The following is a 22,179-nucleotide window of genomic DNA, read 5'->3' as shown; positions in this document are numbered from 1 at the left end:
GTCACTGTTAGCAGCTTTTCGCTGCCTTTGAATGGGGAGTTGATGAAGAAGGCAAAATGTGAAAAGGCCACAGAAGAGGGCAAATGAAGCCTTAAGAATTCAGGGGAAAGAAAATCATATGTGATTAAGGGCATCAGTGGTAGCTGCATAGAGGAGGTGATGTTTTCTGTGAGTGTGGGAGAATGATTAGGATTCTGACTGGTAGTAATCGAGGCTAGGGGTATGTGAGGAAGATTGTGCCCCAGGAGGAACTGCAGAGTATGTATAGTAAGGGGTAACCAAAGGCTTGGCTTGTTGGCCACATTTAGCAGTTAATATAGTTTTGGGCTTTCTCCCCCGCCTCTGGAACTCCTAAGCATTCTCCGTAGCCCAGCTCAGAAGCCGCCTCCTCTGGGAAGCCTTCCCAGACTTGGTTGCGCTGTGCTGCTCTGACTGACACCTGTCCTTTTGCGCTGTGATTTTCTGCCTCTCTGCCTTTCCATTCAGGCTGAGAGTTCCCCACTCACAGCATGGTGCTCAGTATGTATCTTTGGAATATCTGAACCCCAGTTCTAAAGGGGTGCTGGGTGTATGCTCAAAGCTGGTAACACGCGTGTCTGATTTTCAGTATTGGCTCTGAGAACGTGGACAGGTCCACAACAACACTCTATTTCTTTAGCCGTGTGGAAGGCATCTTTTGCTGTCTGGACCAGCCAGACCTCCTTGGTAATGATCTGGATGCCTCTGCTCGGTGATTGTCTTAATTTTGCTGGGATTTCCCCTCGTTTACTCAGCATCACCTCCCATTTAAACCCCTTGGGGGGGCGGGGACGGGGTGGTGTCACTCATGGGCCTGAAAACTTGGCTTGTAGTAGCATTTATTTGGTCTTCCTGGCACCATATCAAGCCATAAAATTCAGTTTGATTTTGGGGGAGAGAAAAAATTATTTCAGCAGCTTCATGAAATCCTTGTTCTTTTTTTAAAAAATTTTGTTAATGTTAATTTTTTACAGAGAGAGAGAGAGAGAGAGAGAGAGAGAGAGAGAGAGGGGGCATGAGCGGGGGAGGGGCAGAGAGAGAGGGAGACACAGAATCCAAAGCAGGCTTCAGACTCTGAGCTGTCAGCACAGAGCCCGATGTGGGGCTTGAACTCACAGACCACGAGATCATGACCTGAGCTGAAGTTGGACGCTCAACCGACTGAGCCACCCAGGCACCCCAATGAAATCCTTGTTCTTAATCCTGTAGTCCCACTACACACGTGTGTTTCTACCCCAGAACTTCTCCAGGACCTCGCATTTCTTCCACCAGGGGAGAAAATGACCTTTCTCTTTGAGCAGGCACAGAGGTCCAGATGGGACCTGGCAGGCTTGTAAGCCTTTTCATTGCCTCGGGTGGTAGATGGGACTTTTCTGGGACCCCTAACCTGAACCTTCAAGGGGCTGATGCTCTGGAGCCCACCCCTTCCCCAGGCCTATAAGTCAGCCCTGTCCCCATCCCTGGCCAGGTCGCCTGGGTCCTGCTGGCTGGTGTCTGCTCTTCCCAGCTGAGGGAGAGGGGGGAGGGGGGTGTGTTTTAAAACATGGGAATCCATTTCATTCATCTTGGATACCTGATGAGTTGTCTCAAAGGAGGTCATTTTTGTGAACCTGTCCTTTCATGGTTTACTATCTGATGAATAGATGCTGCGGACTGTATGTGTGAGAAGCCATATGGGTTAAAATACCATAGATATGAGCACATTACAGGCCCTTTAGAAAATACTGGAAAACTTGCTTTTGTTCTGACAGCACGAGTGAAGAATGTGGTGTCATTCTGGTGCATTCCCTTTGAGGGTTTCTTTTTCTTTTTTCAACCCCAGTACTGCACATAGAATTGTGTGTCCTTCTATTCACTGAGGCATCTTGTGTTCTAACCAGGACCATCTACCCATCGGTAGCCTCAGTGTTGAAGTGCTACTCCCATATCACACCAACTCCCCCCACCCACACCATACTTCCTTTCATTTGTATGTTGAGGTGTTGGTAGGGGTATGTTAGGGTCTCCATTTAATACTCTGCTGTTGACAGTTGTGCAGTAGACGGTTTACCAAGAGTTTGGGGTACATGCACTTATTCCCAGAGGTAAGTTTGCAGGGACCTGAGCTGAGTCCCCTGTTCCTAAGCCAAGGGTGGGGTCCTGGGAGAAAGCCCAGGCTCACCTGGGGGCTTCCGGGACATTCAGCTGCGTGAACATGGTTGTGTGGGTGCAGTGTACATAAGTCCTGAATGGGGACTGGCCAACGTGGAATTAGGGGGCCCAGCTCCCACAGAACCTAACAGTTTAATCGAGTGACTGGACAGATGCAGAAATTGAGCCGCATCTGCAAGCCCCTGGGAGCTGAGGGTGGGGAGCTGCATGAGGAGGGGGGTCACATCAGGCCCTGGGCCAGAGGAGGTAGATTGAAGCAACCAGGGGTGCTTGGGTCCATCCCGGGTCCCTCCCAGCCCCTGCTGTGCCGCCCCAGGCCTCCCACTCCCCCTCTCTGTGTCCTCCTGCCTCTAGCAGGACAACCCTGTCCGTAGAGCAGTGACAGAAACTTCCAGATCTTTTCATCCTAAGACTTTGCCCTGCTGACACCCACCAAGTGCAGGCGTTCAGGAGACTTTGCAGCCTCTCTGGGAGGAGTGAGGTTGGAGGGAGCTTGGGGGGGATGGCCGGTGACAGTAGGGAGTGACGAGGGTGCAGCGTGACACTGTGGAGCCAGCCCGAATTGCCACCTGGGCCCCGAGGTGGACTCACAGACCAGCAGGACCAGTGTTTGGCCACGGGCAGTGAAGCCGTGCCCCTGGGTGCTGCAGTGTGGTCCACAGTGGCTGCTTGCTTAGTTGTGCGTTGTGTGTGTATCCAGGTGCCTCTGGAATCTGTTCATCCCCATCCTCCCATTGTCCTTCCTGTCACTACCAGCACCCCATTAACTGGAGCCCAGAATGGGGCTCCTGTGTCCCCGGGTTTCCCCCCACCGAGTACATTTGTACTTGTCAGGAGAGGATTCTGATGGGAAGGAAGCCTTTTCCTTGCACTCAGCTTCCTGGTTCTGTTCTTAGAACTTCTCCCCACCGGTGACTTCTGAGAGCCAGGCCACGGGCCCTGGGTCACCTCCGGTGGCCGCTGCCGCTGGAATCCGGAAGCTGGAATCCGAGGGTGGGTGAGTCTCTAGGCTTGTTGACAGACACCATGTGCAAACACAGATGCAGCCCCCAACCCCCAGCAACTGGGGTGACAGACTCTTTCAGGGGAGTGTCCCCGCCCTGTCCCATTCTCCCCTAGCCTGTAGGGCTCACAGCCCTGGGAGGAGCTTCGGAATTAGGATGAGATTCTCGCTCCTGGACTGGCAGCCTCGCTGGTTGGTGTCCCCTAGGTTCTGTCCCCTTTTTACATTACAGAGCACTTGCCCCGCCTCTGCTGCCCGCAACACCCACCCTCCTTTCGTCCCTTCTTGTGACTTTTCCTTGAATTTGTTTACAGCAGTTACCCATGGGATCCTTCCAGGACACAACTAGGGCAGCTTCATTTATGAAAAGGAGCATCTGGGGTCCCCCTTGCATCTTCTATTAGGATCTGGGAACAAACTTAGAGGGGGAATGGGGAGGAGAAGGAAGAGGTACAGAATCCACCCTGGATCTCGGTATTTAACCCTTACCCCACCCCAGTCCCTCCAAAGGGTGGGGTCTCAGGAAGGCTGCACCCTGACCCTGACTCTTCCCTCCTGCCCATCAGGCCACACGGATGGGGTGACCAGACAGAGGCTGCCCTTGTCCTTCATCATTGCCTCAGAATGTGGCATTGGCCTTTGCTTCTGCTTTTTGCAAAGGCCTGGCTGGTGCCAGGAGGGTTTGCTGGCACATTTGAGGGCTCCTCAGAGCACACCACTGGGCTAGTGTTCTCTGTCCTGGCTCTTGCCCACCCCACGCAGCCAGCCAGGGTGTGACCAGGTGCCTGCTGAGCCGGCCAGTGTCAGCTGCGGCCTCCACAGTGGCTTTCTGTTCTGAGTACCAGGCGGGAGGGTCTCCTCATCAGCAACCACCTCACGTCCCCACTAGATGGAGGGCCTGGCCTGTCGCCTTGGAGGCCCTGCCACCCCGAGGGGACCAGGAGACACGGCTTTCCTCAGGGACTGATCTCGGCTGAGTCCCCTTGTCACTGGTGTCGGGGAGTGTGACAGCTGCTGGCCACATGGGGCTGTTGGGGCCTCCAGATGTGGCTAGTGTGACTGAGGAAGTGAAAGTTAAATTTAAAAACTGATACTTGATTCAGTTATTTAGGAAAGCTTTTTAAGTGTGTTTGGAACATCTTGGGGTGTGTGAAGCTACTTTTGCAGATCAGGTGTTTCCAGTGAGAATTTAGCATCCAAACTGAGATGGGCTTTGAGACCAGAGACCATAGTATGAAAAGAGAATGTAAAGTATCTCATTCATGATTTTATGTTAATTATGTGGTGAAATAACATTTTGGATATATATTGTCTTAAGGCATTATTAGGATATTTTCATATAAATACACCTTTTTAAAAAATCTTTTTTTAAGACGGTTACTAGAACATTTGAAGTTAATTTGTGTCTCGCGCTGTATTTCTCTGACCTTGCTGCTTCTATCTTGAAGCCTGCTTTTGCTGAAAATGTGATTGGTAGTCCTTGGCGGGGGTGGGGTGGGGGTGGGGAGATGGTTAATGTCTCAAGAGTGGTTTGGGCCCCAGGATTCGATCTTGGGAGACCCACAGTGTGTTTTGAAAGGAACAAATAAAAGATATCTTCTGTTCATAAAGCATTACTTCTTGATTGCACAAATGACCTATTTCTTGTGGGAAAATTAGTAGTGATTAGACAAAGTTAAACATGCTGCTTTGGAAGGGGAGTATGTGGGTGTTCTAGCAATATTTCCGAGCAATGCTCCCAGCAGTCTTCTGCTGAGCTCATCATTAGCATAGAAATACCACTTTGCGTCATTTCAGAGTCCTTCAAGACGCTTTCATGTTCTGTATCTCTTATAAACGTAAGCACCCCGATAATAGTGCTAGCACTCCAGACTCCTGGACGGTGGCAGGGCGAAACCAGCCAAGACTCCAAAAGGGACTATAGCTGGTTGGACAGTGATAACAAGTAAATCCTCCAGAAGTTGGGCTGCGCACTTGAGTTTACCGTTGGGGCAGAGCAGGGACTCTGTGCCAGGATGGGCTTATCTGGCCTGGAGTCCTTCCTTTTGCTGGATGAGCAAGCTGGAAAGTGGATTTTGCTGATTTTACTGTTGATGTGTGTTTTGCCCCAGGGTGGGACTGTGGAATCCTTTGGGGTGAGTGCATTCAATTAAGAGACTCTGTGTGTGTGTGTGTGTGTGTGTGTGTGTGTGTGTGTGTGTGTGTGTGTGTGTGTGGACTTCTTTCAAGCCCTGAAGGCGGGCTGAGGCTGCTACACGGTTCACACTTCTGTCCAGCACAGGTATTTACAACTAAGACGTGTTCGAGAAAACATGAGGATCTCTGACGTGGTGACCTGTGACCCCATCGTCGAGTGGGGAGGGGCCCGGTGTGTTTGGGTCCACATCCACTCCCCCCAAGTTCTGGTGTGGACAGGAGCCATAGAAACAGTGAGGGGGAGATAAAATCACTTTATATGTTTTTTGAAGGTGTTGGCCTCTTCAGGCATGCCTGCCAAGGCTCTCGCTCTAATCTGATGATTTGGACATCATTCTGGGGTGTTCAGCTGGACCCTGTGGGATTAGGGCATTGTGTGATTGTCCCTCTTGTCTCCATCAGTGCTAGCTGGCAGTATACAGAATACAGAGACCCTCGTGTTGTACAATAGAGTGACTCTGGAAAAAAAGCTGTCTCACTGGAAACATTTTTAAAAAGGCCTAAGAGGAGCTTTGTTGGTGAAGTTTCTGTAGTGACCACTTTTGTAAGACCAAGAATACCTAAGAAACCTATCCCCTTACTGGTCTTCTGTAAAATTAGACTTTTATCTTCTGATTTGTGAAAAACCAGGTACATCTGGGCGGGGGAGGCAGACCTGCCCTGAGAAGTGCTTTGGGCAACATGAGCGGTGGGTCCGAGCCGGCACACTCCCAGGGGGAGCTTGTTAAAGACCCCAGACACGGGGCCATGACTGATGGCTGGTGCCTGGGCCTCCTTTCAAAGCCCCTTGGTGTGAGGGCCAGAAGGCGGCTCATTTCCGCGCGCTGCCTCTAACGGTGCAGATTAGCTGTGATTTATCCCCTCTCCCGGGGAAGCCAGTGTCGTAAAGGAGAGAAGTCCCCTCATTTACAGCTTATACCAAAGGCCTGCTGAATGCTAGGGTCCTGAATCATCAGGTCGTGGGGACTCAGAAGCATCTCTGTAATCTTTACTCTGTACTTTTTTTTAATTGCATGAGCAGACCATAAAATAAAAATAAAGACATCTCTTAAAAAGCTTACACCTAATCCTCTATCCTAGCATGCAGTAGATCTTTTCCCCGAGGTCTCTGTACGTATGCAAGCATGACTTTTATTTGTTCATGAGCAAGGCTGAAGTATAATTAACTTTGACTTTTCATGTTTATTTGTATTGTAAATATTCCTTCCTATTCTATAGGATCCTTCATAGTTACCGTTCAACAGCTGCACGTTTCGTCCAGTGACTTGATAAACTGTAATTTTCTTAATCATTCTTTACTTTTGTTTCCTGTTCTTAACGGTATCTTTTCCCCTTTGTTTCTGTAGGAAGTTCTCCAGCAGCTGATCGTAATGAATTTGCCCAATGTTTTGATGATTGGCAAAGACCCGCTGTCTGGTGAGTGGAAGCTGCCCCCTGCGGTGCCCGGGCAGTGCCATCGGCTCTGAGCAGCTGCTGGAGACAGAGCTCTGGCTGCCGGCTCAGAGCCACCACAGTGACAACACGTGATCATTTTGGTGCGATTTTAAAGGGTGGTTTATTACTCTGAGGCATTAAGCCAAGAGCACGTTTTTTTCCCCCCCTTAAGAATGAGCCCTCCCAACCCCTCATACGCAAGTGTGGAGGCAGGCGAGGCCACTGCTTTGTCAGGCTTAGGCGCCTGAGTCGTAGGCCAGACTTGCTGGGGGTCTCTCTTTAGGAAGCCACACCGTCATGGTATTGTGGTATCTATTGGCAAGAAAGTTAAGAACCTTTTGAGCGAACGAATGTCCCTTCCGCTGGATTGTACTACACTTTGATTCACACTGTGGTGTATCTCTCTGGCATGTCCTGTTTTGTATCTGTTTTCATACCTCCCACGGGTCTATGGAGCCCGAGAGGGCAAGGTTTCTAAGTCCCAGGCTTGGACACTCGGTGTGCCTTTGAAAGACTGAATGAAATGTCCTCCATTGCAGAAAATCAGAGCTTAATTCATACCTGCCCAGCTAACTCATCGGGAGAGTTACACAGGCTGATGGATTTCTTCCCTGCCACAGTTGTGTGCCTTGACCTGCACCCATGGCTCATGGACATCAGCTCGCCGGCCCCAGGGACAGTGCACTAGCTGGCTGGGACCCGTTCCAGCAGACACTTGGCTAGCGTAGGTCTCTGGCCTGCTAGAAACAGGTGAGGGTCCAGGAATGCAGGAAGGACCCCACACAGTAGAGGCTTCTACAGAAGGAACCGAAGCTTTCCTCTGCAGCATCTCCTCTCACCCTGCTCCCACTGGAGTCTGGCCGTCCTTGCTCCTGCCTGTATGACATTAGCTAAAGTTGCCTGCAGACTGAAGGAAGAGTACACCGAGTGACCAGCCCAGGACACTTCTTGTAGAGAAGTTGTGTTTTAGCGCCGCGGCCCTCGGCTGCAGCAGCATCTGGGGGCACCAGGTCGGGGGCAGCTGAGCATCAGATCACTTTGCTCCTGGCGAGTGTCCTCCTGGGCCCCAACTGGGTGGTGCGTGTGCCTTTTCTCCACATGACCTCCCATAGTCTTTAGCACAGCTGGCCATGAGCACTCACGGCCTTGCATGATGGCTTTGCAGAGGCCACCCAGGCCCACCGGGTGGCTCCTGGCAGCGAACGCCCTTACCCACCCGGTGTGTCGGTAACCGGGGCCTTTGGTTCACTTTGCCCCCCGCTCTGCCTTTGGGCCGTTCGTCTTTTGGTTTGATTTCCTGGTTCCCCCACATAGAGGATGCCAGCCACAGCCCCGGGCCCCAGGGACAGTCGGCGCTCTCGTATTTCTGTAGTAACATCAGGAAAGTGGGGGTCTCCTTCGCCGAGCAGAACTGTCCTGACATATTCGGGGGCCGGTCTTACAAGGGAAGAGAGATGCCTGTGGGAGGCTGGCCATGCAAGCTTCGTTCTGTTCTTCCGCCTGCTCTGGAGGCGGCCACGTAAGGTGAAGAGGCGGGCAGGGGAGCAGGAAAGAAGGATGCTCCCTCCTTGAGCCCTTGGTGAGCCTGCCATGTGCTGGGTGTTGTGTATGTATTAAAACGTGGAAATCAAAGTGTGCTTCCGGGGTGTGGCTGTGCCATCCCATTTATAGGTGAGAAGATGCAGGCCCGTAGAGTTTAAGTGATGAGCCCTCGGTCACTCAGCCCGTAAGCAGACCCCGGAGTCTGAACTCCCCATCCATAGCACACACGGACATGTGAGGTTGGGCCAGTGTTCAGCCGTTTTGACCTACAAAACTGGCAGTGGCAGATGGCTCAATCTAACATGAAACTCCTCCCACTCCCCCACCCAGCCCCCCATCACCCTGGCGTGCTGTGTAGCTCACCCGCTTCCTCTGGGTGCCCCTTCTTTTCCCTGTCAGTGTCCTCTCTTCCTGCTGCTGGTGGGAAGCCTGTCCCCTGGAAGCCCCTTCAGCAGGTTCCTCCTCACCCTGGAACTCTGGCCCCAGCCTCCCCCTCGGCAGAGTCTCTGTTCCAGCCTCTGAACCACAGGGGCCAAGAGGTTGTCCACATGTAGAGACAACACAGGCCCCCACTTCAGGTCCAGTGCTGAACAGAAACATCCAGGTGAGGTGGACGCTGACTTTTTCTTGAGACGGCTTTATTGAGGTATAGTTTGCATCCCATAAAATTCACCCGTTCTGAGTATACTGTGGGGTGACTCTCTGTCATAATCATATAGAGTCGTGTGACCTTTGCCATAGTTCAGGTATAGAACGTTGTGGGAAGCTGCTTTCCAACTGACAGGTGCGTGGATTGTCTCCAGCACAGAAAAGAATCCGTACATGTCACTCAAAAGGTTGTGTCTCCAGCTCTCAAGGAGAGGTTGGAAAGAGACCTCGAGCGTGGGCCTCGTGACAAGCCCAGAGGGCCCCCAGGCGGGGTCTTTGCCGGCCGTGCACAGAGACCGGTTCTGGCTCATCACGGCGCTGGCGGCCTGGCCGGGAGCTGGGAGCTGGGCACACGCTTGGGTAGGTTTTGACGGAAGTGCCAGGGGGCCTCCGGGAAGAGAGAAGGTTGGCAAGAAGATGCAGAGGCCTATTTATGGAATGGTGTTGTCTGTTTTCAATTAAAAAAAAAATAGATGAGTGAAGCATTTGGGGTTTGTTTTTGAATAAAGCACAAAGTTGCTTTCTGTTTTGGGTGGTGGCCTGGAAGTGGGTTTGGAAGGTGAGCGGAGCGCTGTCTTTTTACTCCTCCTCGCACGTCGTAGGAAGATGCCTGTGCTCTTTTCGGCTCACGTTGACACCGTACCGTTATTTATAACACATCACAGTTTGGGGTTGTTGTTACTATTTTTTTGGCAAATGTGTCTCAGTGGAGCCAGGGGCCACGGGCGGGACAGAACCCAGCAGAGCATCCAGTCCCAGTGACACCCATCCTGAGACGCCAAACCTTTGTCCCCTTGCTCTGACCCCAACAAGGGAGGTGTCATGATTTCTGTTATGAGATTTTTTTCTGTGTGTCTGACCTGCTCTGCCTGCGCCCGTCAGACAAAAGGATGTTCTCTTTTTTCTGCCTCTCTCTCTCTTTCTTTTCTTTTCTTTCCTTTCTCTTCTTTCTTTCTTTCCTTTTATTTCTTTTCTTCCTTCCTTCCTTCCTTCCTTCCTTCCTTCCTTCCTTCCTTCCTTCCTTCCTTCCTTCCTTTCTCTCTCTCTCTCTCTCTCTCTCTCTCTCTCTCTCTCTCTCTCCCTTCCTTCCTTCCTTCCTTCCTTCCTTCCTTCCTTCCTTCCTTCCTTCCTTCCTTCCTTCCTTCCTTTCGAGCGAGTGCAAGCCAGGGAGAGGGGCAGAGAGAGAAGGAGGGAGGGAGAGAGACAATGAATCATAAGCAGGCTCCATGCTCATGATTGGAGCCAAAACCCAAGAGTTGGACGCTCAACCAATAGCTACCCAGTTGCCCCAAAGAACTTCATATACTTTAAACTGTTGTTAAAATCTCTCTGCAGTGGGGCGCCTGGGTGGCTCCATCAGTTAAGTGTCCGACTCTTGATTTTGGCTCAGATCGTGATCTCATGGTTCAGTTGATGAGTTCGAGCCCCACATTGGGCTCTGCAATGGTAGTGCAGAGCCTGCTTGGGATTCTCTCTCTCCTTCTCTATCTCCCCCTCCGCCCCCGCTTATGTTCTCACTCCCTCTCTCAAAATAAACAAACTTAAAAAAAAAAATCTCTCTGCAGTACCTGCCCCTGTGGCCCCAAATCCTCATTCTCTCTTCTTTAGCTTGAATTGCCACTCTGGATTTTCTCTTTAATGGCACAATGTTGTGCAGCTGTCTGTCACCTGGGTGCCAGTCCCTTGGGAAGCGTCTATCCAGTACCTCATTACTGTGGACCCCACTTGTTGGAGCCCGGCTGGGGTCTCGCAGGACTCTGCTCTGAGCCCCTTGCTCACTTTTACATGATGGCTGTGAGCAGGAAAGCCTTGCCCTGGTGGCTCCCACCTTGTTCTGGTGGCTCCCAGGGCTGGGTGTTGTAGGGTGTCCCTTTGTTTTGTTTCTAGTTGGCTAAATCCTGACCTCTCTCACCCACACTTGTCAGGCAGGTACCTCGGCTGTGCCTTCGGGACACCTGAGTTCTTCTCTCCTCTTGCCACATGGCCACCCTGATCTCCCACCCGGCTGCGTGCCAGAGTGGCTTTGTGACACCTGCCTGGCTCTGTCCTTGCCCCTGGTAGTCTGTCCTAAGCACAGCCCCTGGTCCTCTTAGATACACGCCAGTCAGGTTGTGTTACTTTCTTGCCCCTTCCCTCCTGGTGCTAGGGTCTGCGCAGCGGCTGTTGCCACTGCCTGGCATGCTTTTCCCAGACACAAGTCTTTGCTCAAGTGCCCCTCCCGACCCCCTGTGTCCCCAGGCCAGTCCCCTCATCCTGCTCTGCCTCCCCCTTTCCCAGTATTTATCACCCTCCAGTATCATTTATTTTTTCATCTCTGTTGCGTTGCTTACCCACCTCCACCCCCAGGATGTAATTTCTCAAGAGGACAGGAATCTTTGGGTTTTTTCTTCTTATTGCCGCCCATCTATCCCAAGTGTCCACAGCAGTACCTGGCCCATAGTAGGTGCTCAGTAAAGAAAGCATGCCTGCCGGAGACCTACCTTTATCTCCTCCTGTCCCCACTTCCCTTCCTTCAAGCAAGTGCAGCTGACAAGTGTTAAGCACATGCTCTCACAGATGCAAAAGGTCAGATGTCAGTGGTCGGGGTCAAGTGGAAGTCCATCTCTGCCCAACACCATGTGTGTGTGGCTCCGCGAGACTGGAGATGATGCACTGGAAACTGCTCTCACCCCACCAGCTTGCCAGCTGTGCATCCATTAGGGACATTTACATGGTTTCTCAGAGTCTGTTCTGGAAGAAATCATGACAACCAAGAGGTGATGATGTCTGCTTTATCTGTTGGTCACACCTGGACCAGCTCCCTGGTCCCCTCAAGCTCTGCTTTCTCAGCAGCCAGGCCTGTCACCGGGCCACACAAAAAAAGACTAGATTCGTCTGACAGAAGCCAAGGTGGTAGCAAGTTAATTTCTCCGATGAATCATTCAGCAGTCATGCTGGAAGAGAGCATTGTTTGTCTTCCAGGGTTTGTATCCAAGTGCAGTAGTGGTTTTCTGACTTGTAAATGGCTGATCCCACCTAAGACGCTTAGAGTAGAAGGAACGGAGCCATGTTAAGTTGGGAAACCCAGCTCAGAGAGGAGAGGGAACTCCTTCAGAAGCATATGGCTTGATGGCCCCATAGGTAAGAGACGCATTTGTCACCGTTAAGCTCTGCAGATGGATATATACGTGGGTCATCGGGGAGTGGCCACCGTCATCCTTCAGCCTGGTGCTGTGTGGATTTTAAACACAAGGCAAGATACCCGGGTCTGTGGAGGGGCTGTCCCCATATCCTACAGAGTGGTGTCTGTGAATACAGCTGGAACACTTGAGGATAGTCTTGGGGATTCCATTAATTGCTATTCAGTGGGCTGGCCATTGGTCTTCTGTTTTCTCCCTATTCTGGTGCTCACTGAAGGGCTTCTAGTGACCGAGAAAGCACCTTGATGAGTGGGAGCATTCTGTGCCTACAGGTGCCGTAGCTTCCTCCCAGCTCATGCAGGCCTCCGTTCTGACGGAGGAAACCAAAGGGCCAATTTCTGCCCCTCCCCCGCCCCCATAGAAGACTAGAATGGCCCTGCACCCTTGCTTTTTTGAGTAGGCTACCCCTCGGCCAGAGGCCCACAGAGAAGTTGAGCCCGACCCTCTCCTCCAGCTTTCATTGTCAGATGCCCACCACGCTGGGTCCAGGGCCCCTGGAAACAAGGAGGCTGTTTTTGCTCAAGAAGCCCCCAGTCCGTGTTGGGGGAGGGAGGATAGGAAGACCACGTTGGTAACTGCTAGATCTTTTCCAGGGTGAGAAGTGACATACGTGTGCTTTCCATAAAATGCAGAGCAGATGATGAGTTCTGCCAGGCAAGCCAGGAAGACCTCCTGGAGGAGGCTGTGTGTGGCAGAGCAGCAGAGGAAAGGTGTCCTGGGAGGGAGAAGCTCACACCAGTGGAACTGTGTTGGGAATCCCGTGAGGGGCATCTGTCCTCAGGACACTAGGAGGAAGTCTCTGTCACAGCCGAAGTTTACTTTTCAAAGGCCGGAGGGAAACTCCTGGGATCAATATTTAACCCTCGCAGTGTTTGCTTGCTCTCCTGTCAAAGGCATCCCCAAAGTGCTTTTCAGACCCTGTGGAAGCCTTGCCTCCTAGTCCACACGGCACAGCTCTGCCTTCTGCAGACTAGCAGGGAGCCTGGGTGGGCTGTGTGCCTGTGGCTTGCTCCCTGCACCCCGGCAGCCCGGGAAGAGGGCCCAGAGCTAGGTTTGTTAGGAACAGTCTTCTTGCCCCAGTGAGTGTTCTCTTAAAGATCTCGAGGGCTGGCTTCCCTCCCCCGCCATCTCCCTGCGGTTCTGCCCTCCCTAGTGCCGCCGCTTGCCGGGTGACCTGGTGGCAAGCGTCCACCATTGGGGGTTAAAGGGAGATTTCTGGTGTTACTTCTCTTAACATTATTTTGTTTTTCATTTCTCCCTCATTGTAATTTTGTTCTTGTGTGCACATATTTTTATTTTTGTATTTACAAAAACCTCAGGTTCTTTTTTTTTTTTTTATGTTTGTTTATTTTGAGAGCGTGAGGGAGGGAGGGGCGGAGAGAGAGAGGGAGAGAGAATTCCAAGAAGGTTCTGCCCTGTCAGCACAAAGCCCAACATGGGGCTCGATCCCATGAACTGTGAGATCGTGATCTGAGCCAAAATCAAGAGCAGGATGCTTAACCGACTGAGCCACCCGGGGGCCCCAAACCTCAGGTTGTTTAGACAAAGAGGGAAGAAGTAAGTGAGCAAAGGAGAACCAACCTTGTAGCCATTTGGATCCTGGTGACGCTCCCCGTTCTGTCCTGGAGGGAGCAGGCTCAGAAAAGCATCCAAGTGCGGTTGCAAATGGCGAGGCTACGGCCTGCTGCTTTGCTCCTGTGCTGCTTGCTGGGTCCGGACAGGAGTCTTTTGGTCCATCTAGAATGCAGGGGTTGCTGGACACTTGAGCTGAAAGCCAGCACTTTGCTTTTCCAGGAACGTGAAAAGCTTGGTTAACACGAGGCACAGGCAGGTGTTAGAGCGCAGCCAAATGCCGGCCTTCGGAACAGGCCTGGGATCTGCCTGGATACCAGCCTTTGTTGAGTAAACTTCTTAGCGATGGTCTGTACACAGAGACGGCTCCCTGGCTGTGGTAACCACGCCATGGCTTCCAGCAGCACTGTTCCCTGTGGCCGTGGCTGTCCGAGGAGGAGGGACGAGATGTTGTTTGTGAAAGGTTCTTTATGGTCACTGATAGTATTTGGGCTTTGAGTTTTCTGCCTGGTGGTGGGGAGGAACCCTTCCCTTCCTCACATCATCTCCTGCCTGTGGCACCCTCTCGCCTGCGACCAGTGCGGATGCTGGGTCTCAAGCTGAGTTCTTGTGGTCAGATTCTGCTTTTCTTCTTCTTTTTGTTAATGTTTGTTTACTTTGAGAGAGAGACAGACTATGAGCAGGGGAGGGACAGAGAGAGAGGGAGACACAGAATCGGAAGCAGGCTCCAGGCTCTGAGCCATCAGCCCAGAGCCCGACGCGGGGCTCGAACTCACAGACCGCGAGATCGTGACCTGAGCTGAAGTCGACGCTTAACTGACTAAGCCACCCAGGCGCCTCTGCATTTTGCTTTTCTGATCTGTAATTGTTCGATGCTAGGGAGAATTAGCTTTCCCCTGCTGTGGCCTGGGTGGGGGGGGAGGGGGGACAGGCAGGGAGTCCTTTCTGTTGGGCATGCTGTCTGAGGGGCTTGGGGTGGCTGTTTCAAAGTGTTCTCCCCAATCTGGGAGCAGCTGCCTCTGTTGCTGGGCAGACGCCTCTTGTTGCCCACACCTGGCGGTGCTGGGGATCCGGGGGTCGGTGGCAAGCTGGATTGGGGGGTGCACTGATGCCGGGATCAGGGGGCCGCTGGTCGGCGGGGGGGGGGGGGGTGCGTGGGAGGCTCCTGCACCGTTTGCACTGACATGCGACTTGGTGCCTGCCAAAGCCCACCTGTGATAACCATTTATTCAGTAACTGAATAAACAGATAGTGGAGTGCCTGGTTATGTTCCTGCCTGGTGGGGGCCCCGTTTGGTAATGTTCTGGGTGTAAAAAAGCTAGGTGAGGGCTTCCTAGGAGTCGCCCTTCAGCCAGTGAGGTATTATGTGGAGATGCCTGCTTCAGACCGTATGCACCGAGACAGGTATGTGGGGGATGTCCTCATGTGCCCACCCACCAGGAACTCCCCATCCATTCTGTTCCTCGGCAGTGCCTGTGGAAGGTGACCCTGACTGTTCAAATGATAATAAACTGCTGGTTTTGATGCAAGCCGGGTCCTCTGGAGGGCCCACAGAGCTGTGCTCTTGTGAGTGAGTCTCAGGATGTCATTAGACGTTGAAGAGACATACACGTGGGTCACGTTCAGCGCAGCATTACTTTCAAGTCAGTGAGACAGCCCCATAATCATCCTTAGGAAATAATGGTTTTTTAAATAAGAAAGCACGGAGGGGTGCCTGGGTTGCTCACTCGGTTGAACATCTGACTTGATTTTGGCTCAGGTCATGATCTCAGGGTTGTGAGATCAAGCCTCACATTGGGCTGAGCACTGGCCGTGGAGCCTGCTTAAGATTCTCTCTCCCTCTGTCTCTCTCCCCAGCCTCCCTCTGCCCCTCTTCCCTGCTCGAGCACTTTTGTTAAACAAGAAACCAGGGGGAAACACAGTTAGTGATTGACTCTAACACACAGCAGAGGAGAGCAGTATAGAGAATTATTAAGAACAAATAGGTACATACAAATGCATAGTCTCCATCCCAGCAGGGAAGGAAACTGAAATTGTTCTCTATGTTCTACCCAAGGACTCAGTGTTAACTGTTAATGTCACTCGCTCAGTCAGCAGGCACTGGTTAAATGCCTGCACTGTGGCATTTGGATCAGATAGAGTTCTGTTCTGGAAGGAGCTGTAACCCTCAGAAATGACCATTTCAGGGGGCAAAGGGACGATAGGGAGTTAGGGCAAAGCAGGTGGTGAACAGCCCAGGACCAAATCTTAGTTCTGTGACTCTGCTGGTCTGAACCTGTTCTTGTTTGTAAAGTGGAGATAATGCTGTCCTTTGGGGTTAAATCAGATGACTGTGTGTTTTACTGAAAGTACAGTAATGGCCCATAGGCATGAAGGGCACGGGGTGGGGCGGGGGCAGAATTAACCTGAAAGGGTCCATTTTCCAGGTGGTGACGGTTAAACCCTCAGCCTGGCTGGCAGTTTGCTGATCCTGGGCCCCTGTGGTGGTGGAGAGCTGAGTGAGCAAGACTGAGGAGTCAGTGTCACTGCCTTTCTCTGACCCTGTCTTTGCAGGCAGTCGCGGTGCCTTCTGACCTCAACAGAGCAGAGGGTGTGCAGGAGGGGCTCCGTCTTAGAGGGGACTGTTAGCATTCCTTTGCCTAAATCCCCACCTTCATGCCTAAGTGAACATTTATCAATGACAAGGTTTATTTTCCATATCTAGAGACCAGGAAGTGGGAACATTCAGAGGGCTGCATCTTGGAGACTCAGAGTGGACCCAAAAAGGACCCTAGAGATCACGTACCAGGCACGGAAGACAGGTTTTGTTTCATGTGTCAACTTCGGTTGATTGGCAGGTGCTGTCCAGTGCTCTTTTCAGAGGGATTCTGAGGCCCCTTTCCAGGCTGCTTAACAAGGTGTTGATATTGACGAGCCACATGTACCACAGACAGGAGATTAGAAAGGGGATTTTCCAGCCCTGATCTAGCTCTGCCTCCACATTTTAGAGGTTTATGTACTTTAATTATCAAACTACACTTCGAAGGGCACCTGGGTGTCTCAGTTGGTTAAGAGTCTGCCTCTTGATTTCGGCTCAGGCCATGATTGCATGGTTCGTGGGATCCAGCCCCATGTTGGGCTCTGTGCTGATAGTGCAGAGCCTGCTCAGATTCTCTCTCTCTCTCTCTCTCTCTCCCTCTCCCTCTCCCTCTCCCTCTCCCTCCCTCCCTCCCTCCCTCCCTCCCTCCCTCCCTCCCTCCCTCCCCTGCTCGCTCGCTCGCTCGCTTGCATGCTGTCTCAGAAATAAATGAACTTACTGGAAAAAAAAAAAAAAAAACCCACTTCTATCTACCTACTGTCTATCTACTTCTATCTTTTGTCTACCCTCACACACATGCAATATCAGATAGTTTCCCTTCTGTTTTGGAAGCGGGTTGCTACAAACATCTAACTTTATATATAGCTTAGATCAGCATATGTTGATGTATTCTATTTCTGCTAAGAAAGGCTGGTGTGAGTTTCTCTGTGTCAGGACTGTAGGAAGCAGGTAGTAAAGGAAGGTTTTTCTTAGATTCAGCCATTAGCTCAGGCTGTCGTGGGATTCCCCCTGGGGTTGTGGGTAGACGCAGAGGATGTCGGATGTTTTTGACCCTCCCCCCTTGGTTGCCTGTGACTCACTCGGTAGAGAAATGAACATCGCTTCATACACTGCCCCCCATTTCTCACTCTGAAGACCCACCCATAACCACAAAGCATTCATAATTTGACAGACGCCATGTTCCCTTACCTCTGGGCCTCTGCACATGCTGATCCCTGTGCCTGAGCCCTGGTTCACCTGCGTCCCACATCCCTCGTCATCCTTGGGTCTCAGCTCAGGGGTCATTTCCTCAGGAAGCCTTGCCTGATCCTTACTGCAAACTAGATGTCCTTCCTCTGGGTTTCCATAGCATTTATCAGCTTTTTAAAATTGCTGGTCCTGGTCTGAGCTCAGAGGACTGTATTGATTCTGGTTCTGTTCTCAGCGAGCCTCCACCCCTGGGGGTGCTTGGGAGGGAGTTGCCTGCAGGTTTATTTCTTTTTGGCCTGCTTAAGTGTGTCACTGAGCCAGTCTTATTGGCAGGGACCCAGTACAGAGTCTTCGGGTATGTTTTGAAACTACTCAAAACCTACAATCTGGCAGATTTATGAAAATAGCAGTAGTTTGCCTTACTGTTGAAATCCTGAGAGAAATTGGGCATCAGCTTCCCAGGAGAAATGAGGGAACTTGTATTCTTCCATTTTTTATTTTCATATACTTTTTTAACTTCACAGGAATCTGTGTAGGGGTAAAAATCACAGGATGCATTTATTTATTTTTTAATTTTTCAGAATGGGTTTTGTTTTTGAGAGAGAGCATGAGCGGGGGAGGGGCAGAGAGAGAGGGAGACACAGAATCCAAAGCAGGCTCCAGGCTCCGAGCTGTCAGCACAGAGCCTGATGTGGGGCTTGAACCCACGAACTGTGAGATCATGACCTGAGCCAAAGTCAGATGCTCAACCGACTGAGCCACCCAGGCGCCCCAGGATGCATTTATTATAAGCAAATGTTTGTATTCACTTAGCCTGGTGAGAATGAGCACAGCACTGGTTCATTTGAATGAGGGCAGGGGTGATTTTCCTGGTACCCTGTTCATTACCAAAAAGTTTATTTTAAATACTTTTTTTCCATGAGAATTTTTCTAAAACTCTGTCCCTTTAAAACCTTTCCCCCCTACTCTGTTCTAAGACTTAGCAAAACAGGAATTGCGTACTTTTCTAATAGGTGTGAGTGAGTGAATGAACGAATGAATGAATGACTCATAGTTGTCAAGGTGTGTAAGTGCTGGGTGCTGAGGGAACAGAACCCTTTGTTGTTTGAATAGCCACAGAATGTAGTTTTGAGGCCTTGGTGTGTGTGTACATAGGGTTTCTGGTCTTTTCCTTGCAGTCACTGGCTTGTGCTCCTGCTACTGGCAGTGGGCGTGTTCAGTGTTTGTTCCCACGTTTAGTTTGCTCATCTGTTGCGAGCCAGGAAGATGGATCATCGGGGCTGTTTAAATTATTCTAGTGTATGATATAATGAGGGCCTTTGGGGCCTTCGCTGTGAACACAGTATGTAAAGATTCTCCGTGTGAACTCTGACTTCCATCTGGGCTAACGGGAGACCTTGCGAATGCTTTCCTCCTGTGTGTCCCTGCTGGTTATATGCCGGGCTCATGGCCCATGACAGGTGGTGAATCACTGGCAATGGCTGGGAGGGGTCTGTACCTGTTCTATCCACCAAAGGTGTATGAGGGGCACTGGCTGGGTGTCTGGGGACAGAGGTGAGGGTGGTCACCTGGGCTGGATGCAGCACTGTGGCCAGGGAAGATTTTGGTGAGACTGATGGTAGGCTTTTAATCTTCAGGTGGGCATTTCCTTGTAATCGACACTAAAATTGTGATTGATCATCAGTTCAGCTTTACAGAGAAGTGAGTTATTGTGGCCATCTATTTATGTCTATGGATTAGACTCTTGGGACGAGTAAAAGGCCTCCAGTAAAAAAAAAAAAATGTATGAAAGTCTGAAAATGTTCCCATTTCAAACACTGATGAAGTTGTGCACCTTACTAGCAAAGAGAAGGGCCTTAGCCCAGTACAGTGATGTTCAGTGCCATCAAAGCTAAGTGTGTTAAGACTGTGGAATCTGAGTGCTCAGAAGGCTCCCTGTGGTCCAGCTCGCCAGCCCCTCCTGCCCACCTTCACCTGGAAGGTAGGAAGGGGTGTTCGGTTTTGGCTGAACGAATGTCCAGCCCCCACATCTGAGACTCCACCACGATGTCAGGGAAAAGCTATTTTGAGACACTTTTCCGTTGAGAAATACTAGGACAAGATCGCACGTCACTCCACACCCACCTTACACCCAGGGACCTGGAATGAACCACACTAGTTCCTGGGACCCAGGTTTGGTTTGTTTATCCTAGCAGGTGTTGGGGATACCTGGGGCCGTTTTTGCACAGGTGAGCTTATGCTGGTAAGTCTGTCAAGAAAACCAGGCTATATGTGGCATGTCCCTTTTCCCCCCAAACAGAAGAGGATATAATGAGAAAGGGAGAATCCTGTAGAATTTTTCAGCTGATGGAGGGCACCTTTTGGGATGAGCACTGGGTGTTGTATGGAAACCAATTTGACAATAAATTTCATAAAAAAAATGAGATCGAGCCCCGCATCAGGCTCCATACTGACAGCATCATACCTGTTTGGGATTCTCTCCCTCTCTCCCTCCCCCCCCCAAAATAAACTTTAAAGAAATTTTTTTTTAAATGAAAGATGTAAGTATGTGTATAAAGAATTAGCCACTAAGATGTTCTCTATCACATTATTTAGATTAGAGTATCAAAAACTTGAACCTCTCCAAGAAGATTGGTTGAATAAGTTTGTGGTCTTTGTACAAAGTAAAGATGAGACCATCAAAAATGCCACATGTATGTTAGGAATTTGCTTTAGACTATTCTAGTCGAATGTGGGTGGGGGGGGGCGGACCAAACCGATGCATAAACACTCCATAATGTGAAGCCAGGCTGTGAGTGTGGCAGTTTGTTTCTCTGGCTCCTGGACGTTCTTTGCATGGTAGAAAAGTAAAGTTGCGTACGGCCGTGTTTTGGAGGACTCCGTATTTCCCGTGGGGATTACTCTCTCCCATTGTACTTTGCTTCCCACACACTGAAAAGAGCTGCTGGTTCTGAAGTTCCTTCGTTATCATGAGAGGATATTTATGCTATCTGAATGGAAAAGGGCCACAAATAGTCATATATGGAATTCTCATTTGGTTCAAAAAAATAAACCCATACATAGAAAACAGATGGACTGTGCACACCTACATGGATATCGCTGGGTTGAAAGAGTACTTTTTCTCTAGCTTTCTAGCTTGATCCCCTCCACCCCCGCCTCCCCTACAGCACATGCAGATAAGTGGTGAAATTTTATGAACAGTTGAGCTTAATTACATTTATCTTGCTCTTTTGGTTTAGGGAAGAGCATGGAAGAAATAAAGAAGGTGCTGCTGCTGGTGCTGGGCTGTGCCGTCCAGGTAGGGATCCGGACATGCAGTGGGGAGGGCCTGCTCTTAGCCATCTTGTGTTTGGAGTTGTGCGGATCAAACGCCCCCTGAATTGAGGTGGGAGTAAAACCATTGGTTGCCTGAGAGACAGTGGCCACCATCTTGGATGGCACTGATTTCTCACACAGAGCACCCTGTGCAAGAGAGCAGGTGGGGATCCCACGGACCAAGACGCCATGAGTAGACTGCCCCGTATGGGAACATCTAGAACAAGATCAGTAAACTGCAGCCTGGGGGCCAAATTGACCTGCCACCTATTTTTGTAAATGAAGTTTTATGGGAACACGGCCATGCTGATTCCTTTACATATTATCTGTGGGGCATGGCCCACTGGGTCTGAGAATTTTTTTTTTAAACCATCTGGCCTTTTACCAATGAAGTTTGCCAGCCCCTGGCCTAGACCAGGTGTTCTTGTTCTTTACCGGTTTAGGAATCATCTGGAGAGATTGTCCAAAGTGCACATTTCAGGGGCTCCTGGGTGGCTCAGTGGGTTAAGCATTTGACTCTTGATCTCAGCTCAGGTCTTGATCTCAGGGTTCTGAGTCCAAACCCCACGCTGGACATGAAACCTACTTAAAATAATAAAGTGCAGATTTCAGCATTCTACCGCCAGTGTTTTCAGCCTGGGATGTGCTTTTTAAAAATCTGCTATAGGTCTGATCTAGGTAGTCAGAGCAACTTCTAGAGAAACCTCAGTGTAAGGGCTGGTAAGGGGACAAGAGCATTCTGGGGTATAAAGGAGAAAGCCAGGGCTTGGGTGGATAGTTTGTACTTCTGTAGCATGGTGGCCCCAGGTTGCCCTCACAGAATCCTTCCATTAACACCTGTAACCCTCCACAGTGTGAGAGGAAAGAGGAATTTATTGAAAGAATCAAACAGCTGGACATTGAGACCCAAGCCGGGATCGTGGCCCATATACAGGAGGTAGGTGTGTGGCTTCGTGGGGTGTGGCTGTGGACCGCCGCTCCTGTGGTGGCCAGGAGATGGGCAGTCTCCACCGGTGAAAAGTTTTAAGAATATGTCACCCATCAATATTCTTGCTGATCTTAGGTTTCAGACACCACAGACAAATGTATTCTATTTGGAAAGGTAACCATCAGCGAGCTAAAATAAAATGGGGTAAAAATAAAAAAAAATTTTTTTAAGCCCTCAATCAAGTCATCTTTTGCCTCCTCTTCTTGCCTAATATGGACTCAGACTATTTTTAAGAGCTGTCAAGTGATTTAGGCTCAGAATTTGATTTACAGACCCTGAAAATGTATTCTGGCAAATGTCACCCTGTTTTGAATGGTTGATCTTTATAGAAAGAGATTCTCTGCTTCTGTCAGTAACATGGCAGAGA

General features: G+C 50.5%; 1 protein-coding gene and 1 long non-coding RNA gene across 8 annotated transcripts in view; one reads left to right on the top strand and one right to left on the bottom strand.

Annotated features, from left to right (window-relative positions):
• The window catches only part of CCDC88C (coiled-coil domain containing 88C), a 129,446-nt gene that overhangs the window by 46,139 nt on the left and 61,128 nt on the right, over positions 1-22,179 (top strand). For 5 of the 6 annotated variants that reach the window (XM_045060384.1, XM_045060383.1, XM_023255961.2 and 2 more), the window contains exons 4-6: positions 6,715-6,784; positions 20,749-20,807; positions 21,678-21,761. In XM_045060384.1, the coding sequence (XP_044916319.1) occupies positions 6,715-6,784; positions 20,749-20,807; positions 21,678-21,761 (213 nt within the window). Of the gene's footprint in view, positions 1-6,714; positions 6,785-13,938; positions 14,207-20,748; positions 20,808-21,677; positions 21,762-22,179 lie in introns of those variants that run through there. The other variant, XM_045060385.1, reaches the window with a different exon arrangement.
• On the bottom strand, positions 6,699-13,890 carry LOC109500985. 2 transcript variants are annotated; one of them, XR_006599927.1, is made up of 3 exons: positions 13,753-13,890; positions 11,473-11,722; positions 6,699-7,114 (listed from the first exon to the last, which is right to left on the bottom strand). It is a non-coding gene; the product is annotated as an uncharacterized LOC109500985 (long non-coding RNA). The 2 variants fall into 2 exon arrangements; XR_002158917.3 differs by lacking the exon at positions 6,699-7,114 and adding an exon at positions 8,720-9,440.

This window comes from Felis catus, chromosome B3, assembly GCF_018350175.1.
Source record: "Felis catus isolate Fca126 chromosome B3, F.catus_Fca126_mat1.0, whole genome shotgun sequence".
Lineage (NCBI taxonomy): Eukaryota > Metazoa > Chordata > Mammalia > Carnivora > Felidae > Felis > Felis catus.
Note: the sequence above shows the minus strand (reverse complement) of the source record. Positions and strands in the feature narration are given on the sequence as shown.